At 41.3% G+C, this 25,469-nt stretch overlaps 2 protein-coding genes across 11 annotated transcripts in view; one reads left to right on the top strand and one right to left on the bottom strand.

Annotated features, from left to right (window-relative positions):
* The window catches only part of babam2 (BRISC and BRCA1 A complex member 2), a 199,180-nt gene extending 191,931 nt beyond the window's left edge, over positions 1-7,249 (bottom strand). For 2 of the 5 annotated variants that reach the window (XM_041188716.1, XM_041188717.1), the window contains exon 1: positions 6,989-7,140. The gene's annotated coding sequence lies outside the window, so the exon portion shown is untranslated. Of the gene's footprint in view, positions 1-6,988; positions 7,148-7,229 lie in introns of those variants that run through there. The other 3 variants (XM_041188715.1, XM_041188713.1, XM_041188714.1) reach the window with 3 other exon arrangements.
* Positions 7,250-7,320: 71 nt separating this feature from the next.
* The window catches only part of rbks (ribokinase), a 160,989-nt gene continuing 142,840 nt past the window's right edge, over positions 7,321-25,469 (top strand). For all 6 annotated transcript variants that reach the window (XM_041188719.1, XM_041188723.1, XM_041188720.1 and 3 more), the window contains exon 1: positions 7,321-7,513. In XM_041188719.1, the coding sequence (XP_041044653.1) occupies positions 7,431-7,513 (83 nt within the window). In that variant the 5' untranslated portion in view covers positions 7,321-7,430. The remainder of the gene's footprint in view (positions 7,514-25,469) is intronic.

Raw genomic sequence — 25,469 nt, 5'->3', positions numbered from 1 at the left:
TCAATGTTGGGACCATTTCTGTTCATCTTCATAAATGATTTAGTTAAGGGCACTATTGAGCAATTTACTAGGTTACAATGAATATAAAAATGTCAACAGGAATTAGTAGTTTAAGCCAAAGTAAGTAAGTAACAGGCAGATTGAAATACAATAAAAGAATGATCTCTAGCGTACAGAAGTTTTGACGTATGGTTCAGTGCAGCACGACACTTGGAGTTTCCTAGAGCTAAATGTGTGTATAAAATACAGGGTTAACATCTAAAGTTCCACAGAGGGATACAGGATTCAGTTGATAAATCATTAAAGATCTACATGAAGTATGACAAGGCCATTAAGAAGGCAATTAGGCTTTCATGTATTATCAGGGCATTACAATAAAATGCTAAGAATATTATATCTAGGCTGCAGTCGCTGCACAAAGTCTCAGTACAGCTGCAGCTTTGCTCTCCTCAGATGGTCTTTGAGAAGATACAGAAAAGAACAGCCAAAATGATACTCAGAGCACTTAATTATCATTATAGGTGAAATATGATGAGACTATTTTGTCACAAGACAATGAAGTGTGTGACAACACCATAGTCTGATGGACCAGATGGTCTTTTCGTATGTTAATTATTTTCTATTTTTAATTACTATCATATTTGCATCACTTAGGAATCTCAATTCTATTATGGTAATTGGAAAACTAAGATAATCAATAAGTAGAAGCAAAATGGCAGAGCAAACGAGGGAATTACCCCAACAATATGACTCTGGTATACCAAAGCTAAATTTTTTGAAGACATGGCATGCCAACTGATGGGGAAGGAAAGGTTCATGATATAGTATGTCTGGATTGCGATCTTGGGTCGTTCTGCCAGGCAATGAAGGTTGCTTGTTTTTGTTCACGGAGGTCACATATTTCACCATTGTTTCTGTTGAAACAGCCCTGGTGGCGACGATACTCAAAGCTAATGGTCTGGACACCAGGGCCTAGTACAGCTGATCCCACTGTTCTGGAATTGAGTTGGGTATGTGAAGATTTTCCAGATTGGAGGCAGGTTCAATCGAGGCACTGAAGAGGGAATTGGATTGTTATCTGAAAAGGAAGAATGTGCAGGGCCAAGGTGATAAGGTGAGAGAGTGGCACTAGGTAAATTGCTACAGAGAGTTGGCGCTAACATGACAGGCCGAATGGCTTCCTTCTGTGCTGTAACAATTGTGATCCTGTGGTCATGAGCTGCTCTTGGAATTCCTCTCTCCTGTTTGCTTTAGGGCTGGGACACATCTTTTTCCTCTTGGACTTTGGGTTCTTGCAATATCTTGGTACGAGGTGGATGCTCATCACTGATCGAGCAAGTCGATGATCTGTTCAGCAGGCATCAGTCCCCGCATGGATTGAGTAGTACAGACATCAATCATTTTTTTTCTTTGACTCGAGCAATGACAAAATACAGGAGATGACAGTGCTTTGATCTAGCTAGGATGCCTCCAAAAAGTCCTCAACAGTAGAACAGGTGTCCTTTGCCATTGTGATCACGTAAAATACAATAAACTCCTTCAAACGCATCACCAATCACCAAGTAAAATACCATTACCTACAAAGGTAACAATGTGTACTCCATGAGAAAATGACACACTTAAGACATGATTGGTGGTACAAATAACTTGGGGAGTTCGAGTTATTGTGGCAACATGCACTTTCCTCCTCCAACTGCTTTGATCTTGCGTCGCTCTCAGTGCCCTTGTGAAACTCGAGTCTGTTACTTCCATGATGGCTTCTTCCTATCCACACAACATTCTATACCTCTACCATTCCTTCCAGCATCATCTTTTCTATATCACTTCGTGCCATATGCCCAAAAGACTTCAACTTGTATCTGTCCACCACTGATAACAATCTGTCTGTGTTGTCAACTCCCACCTGTTATAATACCCAACCGTTTGTACATCTGAGTGCATTTCTCACACTGAACGTCCTTCGGAAACACTAAAGTTTTTTAAAGAATAATTTTTTCCTGGCTATCTTTTTTTGTGCTCCAACGTTCTGCACCATAAGTGGAAATAAGAAACACCAATGCTTTAAGAAGCTTAAGCTTAGTTGTTTTCCTGAGATTTCTTTTTCCAAATTCCAAATGTTATTTAGCGCAGTCATTGCTTGTTTGGTCATTCCAACCCTGCATTGAATTTCTTTATTATTCAGTTCACATCCTTGTTCACAGTAATACCCAAGCAGGTAAAGTCAGTGATTACTTCAACTTCCTTCTCGTTGAATTTTATTTTTTCATTAGGCTGTGCCTCTTGGTTTTTTTTTTAGCTCTCATCACTTTAATCTTTTTAACAATTAGTTTCAGATCTTTGTTTTTTCCTGCATTGTTTACTTCATTCACAATATTTCCTAGCTCTCTCAGGTTTCCAGTAATCAAGGCTGTGATTGCACTAGAGAGAGTGCAGAGGAGATTCACCAGGATGTTGCCTGGGCTGGAGAGTTTTAGTTACGAGGAGAGATTGGATAGACTGGGGTTATTTTTCCTGGAGCAGAGGAGATTGAGGGGAGACATGATTGAGGTGTATAAAATTATGAGGGGCTTAGATAGGGTAGACAGGAAGGAACATTTCCCCTTGGTGGAGGGATCAATAACCAGAGGGCATAGATTTAAGGTAAGGGGCAGGAGGTTTAGAGGGGGTGTGAGGAAGAATTTTTTCACCTAGAGGGTGGTGGGAATCTGGAACTCTCTGCCTGAAAGCATGGTAGAGGCACAAACCCTCATAACATTCAAGAAGTATTTGGATGTGTACTTGCGATGCCATGGCATACAAGGCTATAGGCCTAGTGCTGGAAAATGGGATTAGAATAGTTAGGTACTTGTTTGACTGGTACAGACTCGATGGGCCAAAGGACCTTTTTCTGTGCTGCAGACTTCTGTGACCCTTTTATTCTCCCAGTCAAAATGGGCAATTTCACATTTTCCCACATTAAACTCCATCTGCAAGATCTTTGCCCACTCACTTCACCTATCTATATCTGTTTGTAGCCTCCTTATGTCCTCTTCACAACTTAATTTCCTACCTATCTTTGTGTCATCAACAAATTTGGCAACCTCCCTTCAATCTCTTCATCCAAGTCATTTATATAAATTATAAACAGTTGAGGTCTCAGCACTAATCCCTGCGGCACATCACTCGTTTCATCTTGTCAACCTGAAAAAGACCCATTTATGCCCACTCTGCTTCCTGTTAGTCAGCCAATCTTCTATTCATGCCAATATGTTACCCTCTATACCATGAGCTTTTATTTTCTGCAATAACCTTTGATGTGGCACTTTATTAAATGCCTTCTGGAAATCTAAGTACAGTACATCCACCAGTTCCCCTAAAGATTTCTATATATTAATGACATGAAGTGATATGGGGATAGTGTGGGAAGATGGCATTGAGGTTGAAGGTCAGTCATGATCTAATTAAATGGTGGAGTAGACTTGAGGGCCAGAATGGCCAACTCCTGCTCCTATGTACTCGTCTATAGCAGGGAAAATTCTGACATGTATTCTCCAAATCACTTACTTCCAGTGGCTGGGGAAATCCTCCCAGAATCACAGTGTGGCTTTAGTCCTTCCAGAAGAACCTCTGACATGGGCTTTGTTGCCAGACAAATGCAAGAAAAATGTTGAGAACAACACTAGGAACTCTTCATTGCATTCAAGAACTTGACCAAAGCACTTAACTCAGTAAATTGCAAGGCTCTGTGGATTGTGCTCCAAAGATTTGGATGTCCATCACAATCCTAGAACTGCTTCCTGGTGATGTGACTACAACTGTCTTGGGTGGGAGGTTTGAAACAGGCACCTTCAAAATCCAGACTGGTGTCAAGCAAGACTGTGTGATAGCCACCATACTATTTACAATCTACCTGACAGTGATATTCATCTCAACAAAGATCAACTGCCCTCCAGTGCAAAGTAAATACCACCTAGATGGAAAACTCTTTCACCTCATTTGCTTCTATGCCAAAATTAAACTGACCACCATAGACATACATGGCCTACAGTTTGCAGATGACGGTAGTATCATTGCCCACTCTACAACAGATATGCAAGCCATTCTCGATCCCTTCAATTCTACACACAAGAAACCCGGCCTGTCCTTGAATGTTGCCAAAATAAATAACCCACACCTCGTCACTCAAATATTCCACCACCAATATATGCTGAAGGAAAGGCTCTCAAATATTTTGAGCACTTCCCATACCATGGCAGCCTCCTCTATCAAAAGGCCACCATTGACAGGGAAGATCCAACACCGGATAAGCTATGTCAGCTTGACCTACTACAAACTACCGCAGTGAGTGATTGACAACAAAGATCTCATCAATTCAACAAAAGTCCTAGTGTACAGGGCAGTTTGTTGTCACCGCACTCCTGTACTGCAGTGAGACCTGGACTGTGTATCAGGGAGATAAGAACACAAGAGAGCACTAGCAATCCCTCTGCCGCATCCGTCAGATTCTATGGGAGGACCGTCGAACAAACACTAGTATCCTTCTTGAAGTCAGCTCCACAAGCATTCAGGCAAAGCTCCTGAAAAATCAACAATGATGGACTGTACATTGTTTGGATGGCCAAAAACCATTTCCTTCGCCAGGGCCTGTTTTCTCAACACTCTAATGGCTAGCATTCCAGGGGAGGACAAAGGAAATGCTTCAAAGACACTCTCTCCTTGAAGTGCAGCAGCATTGACCTTAAGGACTGGGAACAACTTATCAGTTGCTCAGAATAGCAACTACTTGTTCCACCAATCTGCATCGCGTTTTGAGTCACAACATCTTTTGATTAACAGCAGCAGAGAAGGAGAGAAAAGGAAACAAATCCTGCACTCCATTAAAGTGTGGGACATCATGCCCCATGTGCTCAAAGATCTGGGGGTCGAGAATTGTCCTGTTCAGTCACATGAAGACCCATGTCTGAAACTTGTAAACTTGAGTAGATATCAGATTTTTGGGAATTAAGGGATATGGGGAGCAGGCAGGAAAATGGAGTTGAAGCCCAAAATCTGCCATGATTGTATTGAATGGTGGATCAGGCTCGATGGGCCATGTGGTCTACTCTTGCTCCTATTTCTTAGGTTATCTTGAAATTGAGGGGCAGCTAACGACAATGGCAAAAGACGAATTGCATGAAATAAGACCTCAATCTTTATTTAATAATTGTTGGAAATAGGCAATTGGTGATTGAACATCTAAAAAACAAAAAGGCAAATTAACATTCTGGGTGTTGGCATTTTGTCAACAATGGGTTGTAAAGTTTGAACTCACAACAGGACATCACTGCAGGAGTTCCTCAGGGTAGTGTCCTCGGCCCAACCATCTTTAGCTGTTTCATCAATGGCCTTCCTTCCATTATAAGGTTAGAAGTGGGGATGTTTGCTAATGAATGCACAATGTTCAGCACCATTTGTGACTTATGAAGCAGTCCGTACCCATATGCAGGAAGACCTGCACAACATTCATGCTTGAGTTGATAAGTGGCAGGTAACATTAATGCCACACAAGTGCCAGGCAATGACCATCTTCAACAAGAGGGAATCTAACCATCTACCCTTGACATTCAATGGCATTACCATTGTTGAATCCTCCACTATCGATATCCTGCGGGTCACCATTGACTGGAAACTAACTGGACCAGCCATATAAATACTGTGGCTAAAAGAGCAGGACAGAAGTTGGGAGTTCTGAGGAGAGTAACTCACCTCCTGACTCCCCAGAGCTTGTCTACCATCTATCTACAAGGAATAAGTCAGAAATGTGGTGGAATACTCTCCACTTGCAGCTCCAACACTCAAGAAGCTCGACACCATCCAGGACAAAGCAGTCCACCTGATTGCTACCCAATCCACCACCTTCAACATTCACTCCCTCCACTACTGATGCACAGTGGCAGCAGTGTGTACCATCTACAAGATGCACTGTAACAACTCACCAAAGCTCCTTTGACAACACCTTCCAAACCAACAGCCTCTACCATCTAGAAGGAAAAGGGCAGCAAATGCATGGGAACAACACCACCACCACCACCTGGAAGTTCCCTCACCATCCTGACCTGGAAATATATCGCCATTCCTTCACTGTCGCTGAGTCAAAATCCTGGAACTCCCTTCCTAACAGCACTGTGGGTGTACCTACACCACATGGAATGCAGCGGCTCATGAAGGCAGCTCACCACCACCTTCCCAAGGGCAACAAGGGATGGGCAATAAATGCTGGCCTAGCCAGTGACACTCACATCCCATGAAAGAATTTTTAAAAAAAACACCCCAGCTTTTCAGATGCTAACAGACGTACGGTCTATTTGCAGCATGGACCCACAAGAATATTTGATTATTTCTGACAAGGGAGTTACAGAGATGCACTTAGATAGATTTAAAATGTTGCAATAATGCACCAATCCTCATTACAGATTGATCAAGTGCCACTAATTAGAAGTGATTTAATTTTTTTGGCAAAAAGTTTCAATGAAGAAAACTGTGACCTGTATGTAGGTCACTCTGAAACCTAAATACAGCTTCCATACGCTTAGCAGATCTTTGCCATCTGCGTCAATCCTGCTGATGACAAAATGTCACGCCTTACGTTTCCAGGATGTTTGCAATACTGGTTGTAAATGCAGCGTGTTCGTCCTTTAAAATACAGGAAATGACACAAGGGGGTTTGTAAACAGACAGGGTCGCATAAACCTCCTCCTCCATACAATGCAAAGGCAAAATCTGTTGCATCGAGCTCCTCCCCGCCCCCCCCCCCCCCCCCTCCAAAACACTCTTCTCACTTTAAAAATAATCCTATCTAAAGTGAAAGCCGGGCTGTATGTACAATGAGCAATAATCAATATTATACACTTTATTAAAAGATAGGTGAACCACTGGGCCTCAAAAAAGCTCCGTAAGGCCCGGTGAAGAGCAATTGACGGTGATGAAATATATTTTACATACAGACAGCGAGCGAGCAGCATTTGAGTACCTGCCTGGGACCTACCCGCGAGTCCCATTAACACACAGCGTCCAGTGACCAGAGTCACACCGCCTCGCGCCGGCCGCTCCCGCTCTTCAAACACCAACGGTTCCAAGCGCTCACACCCGGCAACAGGGCGCTGCTGCCGTCCAAACAACTGCCTGATTCACACATTCATATTTTTAAAATATATATAGGTATTGTTTTTATTGAGCAGAACAATACGTTGTATTAAAGGGATCATTTTTACCTCGGTAAAGCTATTCCTTTCCTTTTGTTAAACCATCTAATTAGCTCAAATAATGCAGCCCGCTATGCGACGGGGTCCTCCCGCAACTATGGTCGCCTCCTGTGGACTTTTAACCTGGAGTTCCTGTAGCTGATTGCTATTGCTGTGCATTTCAATATTCGGTTGTTGCTGCTGTTCCTATCTTTAAAACATTTCCTAAATATGTCATTCCCAGCAAATCTTCCTTCTGATTCTGTGGTTTATGATGTAGTGGTTGTAGGATCCTGTATGACTGACTTGGTCAGGTTAGTGATATATATATATTATATATATGTATATCCCGTTTATCTTTGTCCTAAATGGAGGTTGGTACTCGTTATCTAAACTGCGCTGAAATTATATTATTAAAATGAACCCAAATGTCGTGAATAGGTTAGAGGAACTGTCAAATAGATTGGCAAAACTGTTTATAAATGTCCATGTGTATTTTTTTTATTTTGGAATACTTATTTTGAAATAGACATTTAATATGTTTCAGACAGGTGGTGTTGGGCTGATCCATCTCCTAAAGGTGTTTTTGGGTCGGGTCATCCTCACTATACAATTGGAGTCTGGTGGTAATGTGTGTTCTCACTGACATTAACTAATCCCTTTTTCTGCAGGGGTGTGTGGTGAACTTTGGGAGAACAAAGCTGTTTGTGTATATATCTCCAGGCTACAAGATGTTTTCCCTATACAAGGCAGCGAATTTGCATCATATCCTCTGACTGCCAACTCCTGTTGTTCTCAGAGGCTTATACCCCATCAGGACTGTGCATTTAATAACATGCACCTTCGCACATAACTGCCAATAGAGAATTGATGAAGATAAATAAATTCACAATAATAGTGTTTTCAGTAAATTGCTCAGGCTAAGTGTGTTATTTTGATGGATCTATTTCCAAACAAGACTGGATACACTCAAATTTGAAGAATGGTTTTGTGGAATGAGCAGAAGTTTAGTTATGGCTGGGTTACTACTTCGTACTAACTGAATAGTCTACCTTAACAATATTTGATTTGTTAAGATGTGCCTAAGTGAAGGAGTTGTGACTGCTGTTTTTAGGGGAGGAATCTAGATAGTGGAGAGGCACCTCACTTCATCTGTACCCCACCCCCCTCTCCCATCTGCTACTTTTATTGAATGATAACCCTTCATATTGTATTCATTCCCACTATAAGCTAATTGTTGCTTGGTTTGAATTTTGCTTAATTATATTTTCTGTGCTGTGCTCCTCTTTCTTTTACTTTCATCTTCCTTGAGCCTTTTCCTACTTGCAAATATCCTGGCCTGAATTGGGGTCCACCTTATTGGTTGGGGCACTATACAGTTAGCAGCTGCAAGTTGTCTTATTTGGTTTATCTTCATATCTGAACTAACGAGCACTTTGCCCCTGTGGTGGCAGCAGCAGGATGATGTTGGCTTTTGCTCACATGTGATGGGATTTCCTATGGCAATTGATGATGCATGTTCTTCACACACTTCATCTTCTGTCTGTAGCTGCCATGTTTTTGAGTGTGTGAGGAGGTAGTGCCACGTGGGAGTTTGGGCTGAAATACCCTGGCTGGCCAACTGACACCCAAGCATGATTCTTTATTCTTTCATGTGATATGGGCATCGCTGGGGAGGCCAGCATTTGCTGCCCATTCTGAATTTCCCTTGAACTGAGTGGCTTAACTGCCATCTGAAATGGCCCAGTAAGAGTCAACTATATTGCTGTGGATCTGGTGTCTCATGTAGGCCAGACTGGGTAAGGATGGCAGATTGCCTTCCGTAAAGGACATTAGTGAATCAGATGGGTTTTTGCAACAATCAATGTTAGTTGTCATGGTCACAATTACTGAGACTAACCTTCAATTCCAGATTTATTAGTTGAATTCAAATTTCACAAGATGCCATGGCCCTACAGAATTAGCCTGAGCATCTGGATGCCTAGTAACATAGAAACTAGGAGTAGGCCATTCGGCCCTTCGAGCCTGCTCCGCCATTCATTATGATCAAGGCTGATCATCCAACTCAATAGCCTGCTCCTGCTTTCTCCCCATACCCTTTGATTCCTTTCACCCCAAGAGCTATATCTAACTCCTTCTTGAAGACATACAAAGTTTTGGTCTCAACTACTTTCTGTAGTAGCGCATTCCACAGGTTCACCACTCTCTGGGTGAAGAAATTTCTTCTCATCTCAGTCCTAAATGGTCTACCCCATATCCCCAGACTGACCCCTGGCTCGAGATTCCCCCACCATCGGAAACATCCTTCCTGTATCTACTCTGTCTAGTCCTGTTAGAATTTTATAGGTTTCTATGAGATCCCCCCTCATTCTTCTGAACTCCAGCGAATATAATCCTAACTGACACAATCTCTCCTCATATGTCAGTCCAGCCATCCCAGGAATCAGTCGGTAAACCTTCGCTGTGCTCCCTCTATAGCAAATATTGATAAGGAGACCAAAACTGCACACAATATTCCAGGTGTGGTTTCACCAAGTCCCAAGCAAGACATCCCTGTTCCTGTACTTGAATCCTCTCGCTATGAAGGCCAACATACCATTTACCTTCTTTACCACCTGCTGCACCTGAATGCTTACCTTCTGCGACTGGTGTACAAGAACACCCAGGTCTCATTGCACATTCCCCTCTCTCAATTTGTAGCCATTCAGATAATAATCTGGCATCCTGTTTTTGCTACCAAAAAGGATAACCTCATATTTATCCACACTATACTGCATTTGCCATGCATTTGCCCACTCACTCAGCTTGTCCAAATCACACTGAAGCATCTCTGCATCCTCCTCACAGCTCGCCCTCCCACCCAGCTTTGTGTCATTTGCAAATTTGGAGATATTACATTTAATTCCCTCATCTAAAGCATTAATATATATTGTGAATAGCTGGGGTCCCAGCACCGATCCCTGCGGTACCCCACTAGTCACTGTCTGTCATTTGGAAAAAGACCCGTTTATTCCTACTCTTTGTTTCCTGTCTGCCAACCAGTTTTCTATCCATCTCAAAAACAGAATTACCTGGAAAAACTCAGCAGGTCTGGCAGCATTGGCAGAGAAGAAAAGAGTTGACATTTTGAGTCCTCATGACCCTGCAACAGAACTGGGTGAATCCAAGGAGAGGGGTGAATTATAAGCTGGTTTAAGGTGGGGGGAGAGAGGAGAATTGGAGGGGGATGGTGTGGTTGTAGGGACAAGCAAGCAGTGATAGGAGCAGATCATCAAAAGATGTCACAGACAAAAGAACACAGAGGTGTTGAAGTTGGTGATAATATCTAAACGAATGTGCTAATTAAGCATGGATGGTAGGGCACTCAAGGTACAGCTCTAGTGGGGGTGGGGAGGCATAAAAGATTTAAAAAGAATGGAAATAGGTGGGAAAAGAAAAATCTATATAAATTATTGGAAAAAAACAAAAGGAAGGGGGAAGAAACAGAAAGGGGGTGGGGATGGAGGAGGGAGTTCAAGATCTAATGTTGTTGAATTCAATATTCAGTCCGGAAGTCTGTAAAGTGCCTAGTCGGAAGATGAGGTGCTGTTCCTCCAGTTTGTGTTGGGCTTCACTGGAACAATGCAGCAAGCCAAGGACAGACATGTGGGCAAGCGAGCAGGGTGGAGTGTTGAAATGGCAAGCGACAGGGAGGTTTGGGTCATTCTTGCGGACAGACCGCATGTGTTCTGCAAAGGGGTCGCCCTTAGTCAGTTTTTATGTTCCCTGCAACTTGTACTCTATTTTCCCCTTCTTAATCAATCCCTTGGTCTTCCTTTGCTGAATTCTAAACTGCTCCCAATCCTCAGATCTGTTGTTTGTTCTGGCCAATTTGTATGCCTCTTCCTTGCATCTAATACTATCTCTAATTTCCCTTGTAAGCCATGGTTTGGCTACCTTTCCTGTATTACTTTTGCGCCAGACAGGAATAAACAATTGTTGCAGTCCATCCATGCGCTCTTTAAATGTTTGCCATTGCCTATCCATCGTCATACCCTTAAGTATCACTTCCCAATCCACCATAGCCAACTCGCGCCTCATACCATCGTAGTTTCCTTTATTAAGATTCAGAGCCCAAGTCTCAGAATGAACTATGTCACTCTCCATCTTGATGAAGAATTCTATCATATTATGGTCGCTCATCCCCATTACCACTATGCCACCATCTTCCCTAAAGGGCGTTAAGGGGGTTGGTTGACATTTTCAGTCTGATTAGATATATTCTGCGTGCAAACCTTTATTTTTGTAGTAAGTTTAAAATCTGCCACGTGACCCTGACGTGATCCGGCTGCTTGCCATTTTAATTCACCACCTTGCTCTCATGCTCATATTTCTGTCCTTGGCCAGCTGAAATGTTCCAGTGAAGCTCAACACAAGTTTGAGGAACAGCATCTCCCCTTCAGATTAGGCAGTTTACAGCATTCTCGACTCAATATTGAGTTCAACAACTTCAGACCATGAACTCTATCCTCCATTTTTTTTGCCATGTGCCAGCCTTTATCTTGCTTTCATGTTTTTTTCCTTTCACACACAGCTGTTTATTATTTTGCCATGAACACTCACTCTAGACTGATGCTTCGTTTCTTTACTACAACAATTACCACTCCATTTGCCTTTTGTCCCGTGACACCTTTGTCATTTAATCTCCTCTGCCTCTACCCTGTCCTAAACCTTCCCTTTTGTTCTTCCTTTCCCCACACCCCTTTCAATAGCATAAAATAAGATTTCTACCTCTCCTCAGTTCCGAAGAAGTCATATTTGACTTGAGACATTACCTCTGTTTCTCTCTCCACAGATGCTGCCTGACCTGTTAAGTGTTTGCAGCACTTTCTGTTTTGTTGCAGTCCAGCATCCGCAGTATTTCTCTTTTGTTAAACACTTTCAAGGTCTGGCGCAATCACACAGCTGAAGATAAAAATCTGCTGCTGCGGATTCAATTGTCTTGGCTCCAGCTTTGGCCTATGGTCTCTGTATTGAGACTTTAGTTCAGCATTGAGGGAGTGTTTCATCATTGGAGGTGTCTTCTTTTGAATGATCCATTAAACCATGGCCCCAAACAGGAAAATGGGACTGACTGGATTGCTCTACAGAGAGCTGGTATGGACTCGATGGGCTGAATGACCACCTTCTGTGCCGTAATGACTCTGATGTAAAAGATTCACGGCACAATCAAAGAAGAGCAAGGGAATTCTCCCAGTGTCCTGGCTTACATCGCTAAAAACAGATTGTCTGGTTATTAATTTCATTGCTCTTTGTGGGTCATTGCTGTGCACAAATTGGCTGCTATGTTTTACCTATATTTAAAAGACTGACTGTACTTCAAAAGTAATGGGTTGTGAAGTACTTTGAGATAATCTGAGATCGTGAAATGTGCAATATAAATGCACGTTCTTTTTATCTTTAATCAGAACTTTCTGTGTCTAGATCACAAAGTATCTTAAGCAATTATAAAAAATAATGGATAAATTACATTGTGAGGACTGCTATTTCTTACTTAAGGAGCATCTTCTATGACTTTAATAATTTTCTTACCTGTTCAATTATTTCAATTCAAACTATCATTATCACAAGCTCCTCAGAGACCCACATCAGCCTCTTTCCAAGTACTGCACTGTGTCCAACCTTCCCTTCCTTTCTAAGCTATTGCAATGCATTGCTGGCTTGCTTCTAGCCCTCCTAATTTGAGAAGACCAATCTGATTTCTTGACATATCATTGATATTTACCCACTACCCATTTACTGCAGCATGGCATCAGCCTTTATAATGCTGGCAGTACACAACTCAACACCTCTACCTCCTCTATCAGTCCACCCTGCCAATACCAAGATGCAGATGAACTGAAATTTCCTCCAACTTCTTGTCAGTAAGCCAAAGTCATTACCTTTGGCTCCTGCCAGCCTTAACTCTATTTACTTTGCTAGCTGCTACCTGAGACTCAAGTAGCTATGGCTTACGGCTTGGCCACAAGCCTTGCTTTCTCTCCATATTTGCTATTCTCCACATCATTGCCTGTCTCCACCTCTTTCTCTTGTGCAACCATCACCCCTCTCCAAATCCATGACTTCATCAGCTCAAAGCTCAAGGCTCAACTTCTCTGAAAGATAATTGACTATAAACCTATATTTCCATGTTGACAGATGCTGCCAAATGTGCTAATTATTACCAAAATTTTGCTTTAATTTTGGATTACCAGTACCTGCCAGTATTTTGCATTCAACATCTCTAATGGTATCCTGTCCAGCCCCCCACAAGTTACAATTCATTCAAAACATGGCATCCCAGATTCCCTGCCACACTAAATACTGCACTAGAAGCTCCATATGTATTAGCAAGTTGATGTCAAAATTCCCATCCTCATTTTCAAATTCTTCCTTAGCTATGCCTCACTAAACTTTTAGTCATCTCTTGCTTTATGTTCCCATGCACCATCTATTTGAACATCAGGCTGCATATTGTACACCTCCATCCCAATCTGTTGACTCCTTAGCTGGCCACTGTACTCCTATCATTTGCATTTTCTTGCCTAGGTTCATTCATCTTTTATCTTTCCTTCTGCCTTTAATGTTCTTCTTTTTCAGTTATTGTGGGTTCATCTCTAGATTTGTTGGCTTCTTACTCCAGAAGAGATTTTGCTGAAGGCAATGGTCTTTTGTTCAAAAATATTTGTTTACTTGCTCACTATTTACAACGAACATAAGAAATAGGACCAGTAGTAGACCATTCAGCCCCTCGAGCTTGCTCCACCATTCAATAAAATCATGGCTTATCTTCTTGTGTTTCGATTTCCACATCCCATCTAACCCCGATAACCTTAGATTCTCATTAGGCAAGGAAATCAATCTACCTCTGCCTTAAAAATATTCAGTGACCCCGCCTACCTCTGCCACCTTCTGAGGCAAAGAATTCCAAAGTCACACAAACCCCTGAGAAAAAAAAAATTCTCCTCATCCCTGTCCTAAAAGGGCATCCCCTAATTTTAAAACTGTGCCCCCTAGTTCTGGACTCACCCACAAGCAGAAACACCCATTTGACATCCACCTTGTCAAGGCTGTTCAGGATCTTGTATACTTCAATCAAATCACCCATCACTCTTCTAAATTCCAGTGGAAACAAGCCCAGTCTGTCCAACCTTTCCTCATAAGACAACCCACTCATTCCAGGTATCAATCTCGTAAACCACCCTTGAACCAATTTCAATGCATGTACATACTTAAATAAGGAGACCAAAACTGCACACAGTATTCGAGGTGCGGTCTCATCTATGCCCTGTATAACTAAAGCATAACGTCCTTACTTTTATGTTCAATCCCTCTCGTAATAAAGGAAAGTGTTCCATTAGCCTTCTTAATTACTTGCTGTGCCTGCATATGAACATTTTGGGATTCATATACTAGAACATCTAGACCCCTTTGCAGTTTAGAATTATGCAGCTGTTCTCCATTTAAGAAATACTCTGCTTTTTTGTTTTTCTGCCAAAGTGAACAACTTCACATTTTCCCACATTAAGCGCCATTTGCCAGACCTCTGCCCTCTCACTCAACCTATCTATTTCCATCTGCAACCTCCTCATGTCCTCTTCACTGCACTGGAGGTAGTTCAGAGGAGGTTCACTAGATTGATTCCAGAGATGCAGGGCTTGTCTTATGAGGAGTATTGAGCAGTTTAGGCTTATACTCGCTAGAGTTTAGAAGGATGAGAGGAGATCTAATTGAGGTATATAAGATGCTAAAGGGGATAGACAAAGTAGACCTGGAGCGGATGTTTCCCCTTGTGGGGCATTCTAGAACGAGAGGCCATAGTTTTAAGCTAAGGGGTGGTAGATTTAAATCAGAGATGAGGAGAAATTACTTTTCTCAAAGGGTCGCGAATCTGTGGAATTCACTACCTCAGAGTGAAGTGGATGCCGGGGTGCCGCATAAATTTAAGGAGGAGATAGACAGATTTTTAATTAGTAATGGGTTGAAAGCTTATGGTGAGAGGGCAGGAAATTGGAGTTGAGGCAGAAATGAGATCAGCCATGATCATAATGAATGGCGGGGCAGGCTCGAGGGGCTGAATTGCCTACTCCTGCTCCTAGTTCTTATATTCTTATGTTCACAACATACTTTGCCACCTATATTTGTGTCATCTGCAAATTTAGCTACCATGTCTTCACTCCCCTCATCTAAGTCATTGATGTAAATCGTAAAAAGTTGAGGTCCCAGTACAGACACTTATGGGATGCCATTCGTCACATCCCGCCAAACTGAAAAAGACCCATTTATGCATACTCTCTGCTTTCTGGCAGCCAGCCAATCTTCTATCCATGCCAATATGTTGCCCACTTACACCAGCGGATCAACTACCTCATTAGCCACCTCTTTTAAACCCTTAGGACGTAGTCCACCGGGACCCGGAAACCTGCCAGCCTGCAGCTCCATCAATTTGGTCAGTACCATTTCCCTAGTGATTTCAATTTCACCAAGTTCCTTTCTCCTGTTCACCTCCTGATTTGCAGCTAGAAGCAAAATATTTGTTCATTTCTAATGCCATTTCCTTATTATCTATTATTAACTCCACATTATCACTCTCTAGAGGACCAACTCTCACTTTACTTACTCTTTTCCTTTTTAAGTATCTGTAGAAACTCTTGCTACCCGTTTTTACATTTCTAGCTAGCTTCCTCTCATACTCTAATTTCTTTCTCTGATTAACCTTTAAGTAATTCCCTGCTGTTCTTTATAGTCTGTCCAATCATCTGTCCTGCCACTCATCTTTGCGAAGTTGTATGTTTTTTCCTTAAATTTGATGCTTTCCTTAACATCTCTAGTTAACCACGGATGGTGCATCCTCCCCTTAGAAATTTTCTTGATAGTAAGAATGTACTTATTCTGAATACTCTGAAATATCCCCTTAAATGTCTGCCACTGCTTCTCTATTGATCTATCCTCTAGCCTAGTTTCACAGTTCACTTCAGCTAGCTCAGCTTTCATTCCCACATAGCTGCTCTTATTTAAGTTTAAGATACTAGTCTTAGACCCACTCTTCTCCCTTTCAAACTGGATGTAAAATTCAGTCAGATTGTGGTCGCTGTTACCTATGGGTGCCTTTACTCTGAAGTCGTTAATTAATCCTGTCATGTTACACAATACCAAATCTAATATCACCAGCTCTCTGGTTGGTTCCAGAACATGCTGCTCTAAGAAACTATCTTGAAAGCCTTTTAAGAACTCCTCATCCAGGCTACTACTGCCAGTCTGATTTTTTGTGTAGATTAAAATCACCCATGATTATTACTGTCCCTATGTCACAAGCGCATAATATTTTCTCTTGAATACTTTGTCCTACACTGTGGCTACTGTTAGGGAGCCTGTAGACCACTCCGACTAATGACATTTTCCCCCTACTATTCCTCATCTCCACCCAAACCAATTCTACATCCTGATCTCTAACTATTGCACCAATGCCCTTTTTGATTAACAGTGCTACTCCTCCACCTTTACCTAGCTTTCTATTCTTGAATGTCATGTACCCTTCAGTATTAAGACCCAGTCTTTGTTGTCCTGCAGCCACGCCTCCGTAATTGCTATCAGATCATATTTATTTACTTCAATGTGGACGATCAATTCATTTACTTTGTTATGAATGCTACGTGCATTCGGATAGAGAGCCTTCAGTTTTGGCTTTTTGTTACTGTTGTAGCATCTAGTCTTGACTGTTGATGTATTCTTAGATTTTTTCTCTGTGACCCTCATTTCTCATATTACTATTTTGTGCTTCTGTCTTGACTCCACAGCTTGAATTGCTACCTCTACCCAAGCTTGATCCCTCACCCCTCTTGTTTAGTTTAAAGACCTCTCTACTTCCCTAGTTATGTGATTTGCGAGGACACACGTCCCAGCACGGTTCAGGTGTAAACCGTCCCAACGGCACAGCCCCCACTTTCCCCAGTACTGATGCCAGTGCCCCACAAACCGGAACCCACTTCTCCCATACCTGTCTTTGAGCCACACATTCATCTCTGTAATCTTATTTGTCCTATGCCAGTTTGCATGTGGCTCAGGTAATAATCCAGAGATTATTACCTTTGAGGCTCTGCTTCTTAATTTGGTACCTAGCTCCTCATACTAACTTTGCAGAACCTCTTTCCTAGTTCTACCTATGTCATTGGTACCTACATGGACCATGACAACTGGATCCTCCCCCTCCCACTGCAAGTTCCTCTCCAGCCCTGAGCAGATGTCCCGAACCCTGGCACCGGGCAGGCAACATAGCCGCCTGAACTATCGCTCTTTGCTGCAGAGAACAGTGTCAATCCCTCTCACTATACTAACCCCTACTACCATTACATTCCTTTTTTGCTCCTCCCGCTTGAACAGCTTCCTGTATCACAGTGCCATGGCTAGCCAGCTCATCCACCTTGCGGACTTCGCTTTCATCCACACAGGTTGTGAGCACCTCAAACATGTTTGACAATTGCAAAGCCTGAGGCTCCTCTCCTACTGTCTGCTCGGTCCCATTATCTGCCAGTCACAACCTCCTGTCCCTCACTGCTGACCAAAACAGATGACCCTATTCTAAGAGGTGTGACTGTCTTCTGGAACAAAGTATCCAGGCACTTCTCCCCCTCCCTTATGTTGCGCAGTGTCTGCATTTTGGCTTCCACATCAATAATCCTGATCAGGAATTCCTCAAGTTGCTTACACTTCCTGCAAATGTGTTTGTCATGGATTGCCTTGGCGTCCAAAAGCCCCACATCTCTCAGCTGCAACACAACACCTGTCCCGCCATTCTAACTTATGTTATTTAGTTAAGTTACTTTAATTACTTTCTTCTTTTGTGTGGTACAATTTACTGTGTTTATTGAATTCTAGTAGCATTAACAACTAAAGGTTATGTGCTTCTTAACTACAAGGTATGTGTTTTAGATGTTTGTTTAAATTACTTTATTTTTATTGCTTTTGTTTTATCTTTATTGTTTGATTTTAATTTAAAAGTTTTCAAATTTTGGTTTATTATGTTAAAGTTTTAGTTCTTTTTATTTATAGATCTACCTTAACTCACCTGTCCTAAACTGGTTTCTCACACACTGTCCCTTAGACTGAGCACTTACCGGCCAATCAACTCACTATCTTCCTGTGATGTCAGAGTTGCTTTTTTTCTTTTCCCCGGGCTGCAGCTTCCCAGCAGCTGAAACAGTGAAACAACGCACTCCTCCGCTCCCGACTGTCTCCTGCAGGTCCGCTCTGACTCCCAGCAAAGTACCCAAGATACCCAAATTGAAGTCCCCGCCGCTGTCCGCATCCTTTTTAAACTGATGTCTCTCCCGCCCTCCATGCCTTTTTCAAACTCAAGGTTAAATAAGACCAAGATATAGCTGGAGCTACTCTCTGACATGCTTCACATTCATCTCCTCTTAGTGACATCACTGTGACATAGTTTCTTACACACATGCTCAGCAGCTATCATTTGAGTTAACCCTTTACATCTCCTCCTGAGTCTTTATCCACATAGTATTATACACACGTTCTGCTACACCTCCCCCTCACTGTCTCTTGCGCCGAAGGCATCAATCTCCGATTGTGTTCTTAGCTCTCTTTGAGATGTATAGGATGTGTGCTTTCTGGAATCTTCTCCTTGGAAGGCACCAAGCTCCTCAGACAGAGATTTCTGCTTCTGGTCTGCAGTATAAAGGCAATGAACAGAGATTTTCCTTTACTTTTCTTATTTCACTTCTTCTTGGTACTTTGGGGAAAGGTTGGACTGCTGGCTGCTGTTGTTTGAAAGAATGAAGCTCGGTCAGCTCCTGTGAAGATTTGTGCAGCTGTAGAGGTTTTACAAACTTCTACTGCTGCAACAAATAGTGTTATGTAATGCCTCATCCATGAACGAATCAGATGGACAAAGAGTATTCCAAAGAAAGAAATGATGATTGTCCTGCTAATACTGTAGGAATTTCTTTTTCTGTAGGCAGTGGTTCAGCTTGCGCACACTCTTGAGTGTGAGTTTGCTCCTCAGTGGGCCTGAGCATCTCTGGAACTTCATCAGAATATATGCTGTCTTCAAAAACTAAAGCAAAGTTCAGGATCTTCTCCTGCAAGAATCATCAATGTCAGTGGCATCATCCTCTTCCACTCTTTCCCAAAAGAACAAATTAAGGTTTAGAATAAAAGCAAAATACTGCAGATGCTGGAAATCTGAAACAAAAACAGAAAATGCTGGAAAAACTCAGCAGGTCTAACAGCATCTGTGGAGAGAAAAAAAAAACAGAGTTAACATTCGAACCCTTGGACTCTTCTTCAGAGCTCTGAAGAAGAGTCATACGGACTCGAAATGTTAACTTTTTTTTTCTCTCCACAGATGCTGTTAGACTTGCTGAGTTTTTCCAGCATTTTCTGTTAAGGTCTAGGATGTCATCTTGCGGCTGGTCATCTTCATCTTTGGGGCATCTGTCTCCTGCTGAATCTAGCTTCACCTTGAAGAGAAATTAAAGATCTACGATTACCTCCTGTGTTAGTAGGGATGGAGTTTTGCCTATGAAGTATTCAGAGTAAATTTGACTTTTTTGAATGGAGGTTCCTTTAACAGATTTCTCCTTCTGACTTGTAAACACAGATTTCTGGGAACAGCAAACCACTTTAAAATGGCCTAACTTGCCACAGCCATAGCACTGCGCAATTTAAGCAAGGCATTCTTCCCACCAATGGACCTTCTTCCCACCTTTGTACCTTCTTCCTGTCACAGCAGGGACATTGGAAAATGGCAGTTAGTGCCTTTTCAGGGCGTTTCCCTGTTTTCTGCCTTGCTATACTTTCAGTTTTACAACCTACAGATGGAATGATTCCATCAAGCTGTCCTTGGAAAATTTTCCTTGCATCTCTGATAAAAGCATTATTCTGCCTCTGCCCTTTGTTGTGTCTGGCCAGTTGTACAGCTGAGCTTAAATTTACATTTTCCTGAGATTGTAAGAAGTCAGAGAGAATCTTGTAAAACATTAATGAACATCAATAACTGTCTCTGATCAGGTCGTCTTTTAGTGTTCAATACTTACAATTTCTGCTAAGCAGTCCAATTCGTTAACAAATGAGTTAGTCTCTTCACCCTGTTTTGAGTGTGCTGATTAAATTTTGCCCTCTCTATGACAATATTTTTGTAGGTATGAGTCAAAGGCTCCGATGACATCCTCAAAGGAGGCTGCCACTTTGTTCACCCCCTATCTGGCTAGTAAGTAATCTGCTATGCCCCCAACTGCAAATAACTTGATCTTTGTTTGCTTTACTTGCAAGACCTGAGGCATTTCAGTACCTGATAAAACGTTTTCACTAATGTTGCCATTGCTCAGCCTGTCTGGGGCCCTCTATATTTTGACCTGGAGGGCAGAGTAGAGGCCATTTCTCACCATGGTTTGACGTTTGGTTTTTCCCATGTTGCTTGTCTTGCCTGTGGCTGAGCTGCCCTTGTTATTTGGTTGTCTCCTGTATGGTTGCTGGATTGGCCTCCAAGTCCTTCACCCGTTGCTCTGCACTGTTGCTGGGTTTCATTTGAGTCATATTCTAGAAGAGATCTTGCTGGAGGCAATGGTCTTTTGTTCAAAAACATTTATTTACTTGCTGACTATTTACAAAGGTTAAATAAAACCAAGACGTTCCGGAGCTACTCTTGGGATGCTTTGCACTCATCTCTGAGTGAGTGGCATGGCATCACTGTGACATAGCTCCTTATACACATGCTCAGTAGCTAATATTAGAATTAACCCTTTACACTTTTGACTTTGCCTTCAGCTCCCCATTTACCTGTCCCCATTTCTTTTTTTTTTCCCCCAACCTACTCAGCATTCATTGTTTCTTCTCCTGCAGGAAGATTACTAGAGAACTGTAAGTTGTGTATTTTGGCCCTGGTTTCACCTGACGCACACTGACATTGTGAAAGGGCGACTAAATTAGAGGTTCTTAATTTCTGACAAAACTCTCACTGCTTGGGCAGCAGGGAAAGCATTTATGTCCTCTCTCTCCCTAACATTCGTGGTGGTCATGTTGCCTCAAATCCGATTCAGATTCCTATTCAACCCTTGAGTTGCGAAGTAGCACTAGATAAGTTTCTATGTAGATGTAATCTCGTTCCCCTAAAAAAGGACCAACCGCACTGCCAAACCTTTTGAATCTTTTGCACAACTATTTATCACATCATCTGGTCAATACTTGAGAGATATTTTGCTGGGTCCCATTATGACTCAGACATAATGTACAGGTACACGGCAGGCCATGGGGATACAAGGCCTGCCTACAAGGGTAACAGGTAATGCTGAACCCAAAAACGAATCTCGTGTAGGGGGAAAAGAGAAATTTACTTCTGAATTCTTTAAATTTTGATCATTTATGTGTTCAAATCACAATTTGGTATATTTGTATTATACATTCAGTCACAAAATGTGCTTTGTTTCACTTTGTTACTTCATTTTATCAACATATTTAAAATTAAATTTCCATATAAACTGTCCAGCTAGAGCAGATCTACCAATCTCCCTGTTTAGATTGGGTACATTCAAAACGAACTAGTGACAGGTTGCTCAGTTTAAAAAAACTGCCTGTTGTTTCATACCATTGTTAGGTAATGTTACATAAATGAGCAGATTGAGATTATAACTCTGGTAATGCATGCATTAGTTTGTACAGTGCACAATGTGTGAAGGGGCAAACCTTGAACAGCCTATCTGGCACTTCACAGGCATTAATTTTAGTTCTGTTGACAGTTTTGCTGATTAATTGACTGCGTACGAATTTTTTCAGATGAATGTAATAAGAAATGGCCCTTCCACTGAGGCAATATGTAAACTGCAAAAATGAACATTGTGTCTTATATTTTGCAGACAAATGCAGATCATTGCAATCCCTTTAGAAAACATTGTTAACCAATGTTTTGTACCAAAGTGGAGGTTTGGAAGCAGTTGTCTTCAGTGTCAATTATGAAAAAAAAGTCACAATTTCTGGCTGGCACTACTCACCTGTTTCAATAAACTTTACAGCTCCATATGTTCTGACACTTTATTACTCTGTTTCATCACATTCAGCAGTAGGAGTTCACAGAACATTACACCTGTCTTCTAGAAAATGCACTTGTACTTCTGAAGAATTAGGAGAACTACTTAATCCATTCATAATATGTCCAGTCGTCAGTGATTAGTGTATAGCTTTGGTTATTAGCTTATTCATTTAACTAATTAGAAGCATATTTTTTGAAAACTTACTGTCCCATTAGCAGTGAAAACTAATAATTACTAGTTCACTTCGTGACTTCTTTCAAGTCAACTGTATCAAACAATGCATTTGCTGTGCACACCAAGAGTTGAAGTTTATATCAAATTTAGGAATCCTAAATTTGTTGGGATTCTTTTCTCAGTCTAAGCCACCTATGTAACATTGCAAAAGGTATCATAAAATGATATTAAGAAGCTTTCTTTTATTCAAACATTTACTGTTTTTCTCTCTTTATTTTCAGAAGTCACCAGAAGTACTACATTTACTTCACTACATTTAAAAAAAATGTCTCGTAGTTAACCTATTGCCCTGATATTTCTTATTCCTTTGCTGTTTCTTCCTATTTTCCTGTGCTCAGATCTATTTGGTTTCTATTAAAAGTTCATGCATTCATCCCACTCATTCTTCAGCTGATTCAGTTGCTGACAATGTTTTAGAAGTACTTTTTTATATTGTATAAGCATTATACTGGCAGTACATCATTAAGAGACAGAATCATGTGCTAGTGAGACAATGCAGTTGAGAAAATAGCTTCAGATAAACTTCACAATGCATTAATTTGCCACATTAGCAAAATCCATTCCAGTCACGTTGTCATGATAATGACATGATAATATACTGTTCTATACAAAGAACACAGTGCTAATTAAATCACTGTACTCACAGTACCATGACTTATAATTTATTGGCCATGATGAATGTCTAAAGTTCACTGGTTGAAAAGATAGATAATACAATGTGACATCACCATGCATTTTAGCATTACAAACTGCTGTTGCTTCAACTGAAATATCTAAAATTTGGATTATTCCATTTTTTTTTACAAATACAAAGAAGCAATAGCATATTCTAATTTTGCAAAACTAATTTGCGCTGAAAATATAATTTAATACCTGCCACTGATATGAATCCTTTTTTTTTTTGCCTCGTCCTGTCCTGCCTGAACTTAGTAAGTGGTTGTGTAGGTTCAATAACAAGCTTTAACATTTTAAAAAAAAGTTATGGTGGGAAGACTGGTGGCTGATGATAGGCTCATAACTGGGTTAGCGTCCCTGCAGTTTGTGTTAGTGTTTCTAATGGAATTTTATTGATTGATTCATGCAACAACCAATCACATTCTATCAATAAGATCTGTATATTGCAGCTGACATAAGATTTCCCTGGGTCCAGGCCCTGTTTCCAAAGCTCAGTAGACAGAACATCATTTAACAACTAATAAATCACACTGAAATGGATAAATCCATAATGGAATTCATAGTCATCCATCCACACACTTCCTTATTTTATCGTGGACTGCCATCGTCATTTATTTCTTGGCCCTTCACAAAGCTTGTCGCTGACTGTGGCCTATGGACACGAAAGGTCAAATAGTGTCGCAGTGTATTTAATGCAGTGTAATGATTATAGCACTACGTAAATGAAACTGCTTTTACCCCCATGTACACTGTACCATTGTCATTTCCTGCTCAATTGCACATCTGGATGTACAGTGGCTACACAGAGGGACTATCAAGCTTCACAAACTTTCCCCTCGGCGATCATTTTCTGGAAGCCTCTGTTTAAAAATTTCATAAGCATAAAATAGGTTATGGAATGACTACCCTGTGCTTTCTTAGTATATGGCTTCTTCCTCTTTTTAAGTTATTTTCTACCCTTCCTCTTTCTGAAGCTCTTTTTCCAACTTGCCATCATCAGCTGGTAGGATGAGGTTAGCTCCCAGGACATGACACTTGGAAGCCTGCTGCAAGGGACTTGGCAAGAGCAGTACACTCCCCTTTGATTCCTCTGCCAAGTGCTGGAGGGCAATGCTTGATTTCAGATCTGTACCTCCTGAAAACAGCATTGCTGTGATTTGGGAAACCTTGTGTTTGGCTGGATGTTGAGGCATGAACGTGCCTCCCACTGTTCCACAGCACAGCTGTGAAAGAGGGAGGGCAACTTAGGTACACCACAACATCTGAAATAACATTTCCTAATGCTTGAGGCTGTAATAAGCAAGCACAGTATAAAATAGTTTACAAAGTATAGTGATTATGGTATTACATAAATTCAACGTATGAAATTAAACTTAGCAAAATCAAAAAATATACACCTATCAAACATGTTTGGAAAATGTTTTTGGGGGTTGATGAGCAAGGTAGGAGAGCTCCCAAAAGTCTGGATTAGTGCCCAGAGTGTGCCATTGTGTAGCTCTGTAGTGCATTAGTAATTCTGACAGACATACATCAATTAATTTGTTTATAATTTAACTAAAATGCATGTATGCCATATTGCACATCAAAGCTGAAAAATTGTTTCATCATAAACCAACAGGATTTGCAACCCTTGTTGTTTTATTTCTTTGTGAGGATCTGGAGTTTTAGGATCAGCTTTTTTTAAGATTGTGGATTATGTACATACAAACATATGAATTAGAGCAGGAGTAGGCCACTCAGCCCCTTGAGTCTGCTCCGCTATTCAATAAAATCATGGATAATCTGATTGTAACCTACCCATAACATTCCCCCCTACCCCCAATAACTTTTGAAACCCTTGCTTAACAAGAATCTACCTACCTCTGCCTTAAAAATATTTGAAGACTTTGATTCCACTGCCTTATGAGGAAGAGAGTTACAAACCTCAGAAAAAAATTTCTCCTCATCTCTGTCTTAAATGGATTAAAATATTTTAAAATAGTGACCCCTAGCTCTAGACTCTCTCACAAGAGGAAATATCCTCTCCACATCCACCTGGTCAAGACCCCATAGGATCTTATGTTTCAATCAAGTCACCTCTTACTCTTTTAAACTTCAGTGGATATAAGCCTTGTGTGTCCAAACTTCCCTCATAAGACAACCTGCCCATTCCTTGTATTAGCTTAGTAAACATTCTCTGAACTGCTTCCAAGGCATTTATATCTTTCCTTAAATAAGGAGACCAATACTGTACACAGTACTCCAGATGTGGTCTCACCAATGCCTTGTATAACTGAAGCATAACCTCCTTACTATATCCTCG

The sequence above is a fragment of the Carcharodon carcharias genome, chromosome 5 (genome assembly GCF_017639515.1).
Source record: "Carcharodon carcharias isolate sCarCar2 chromosome 5, sCarCar2.pri, whole genome shotgun sequence".
Classification (NCBI taxonomy): Eukaryota; Metazoa; Chordata; class Chondrichthyes; order Lamniformes; family Lamnidae; genus Carcharodon; species Carcharodon carcharias.
This window is presented reverse-complemented; position numbering and strand designations above follow the sequence as displayed.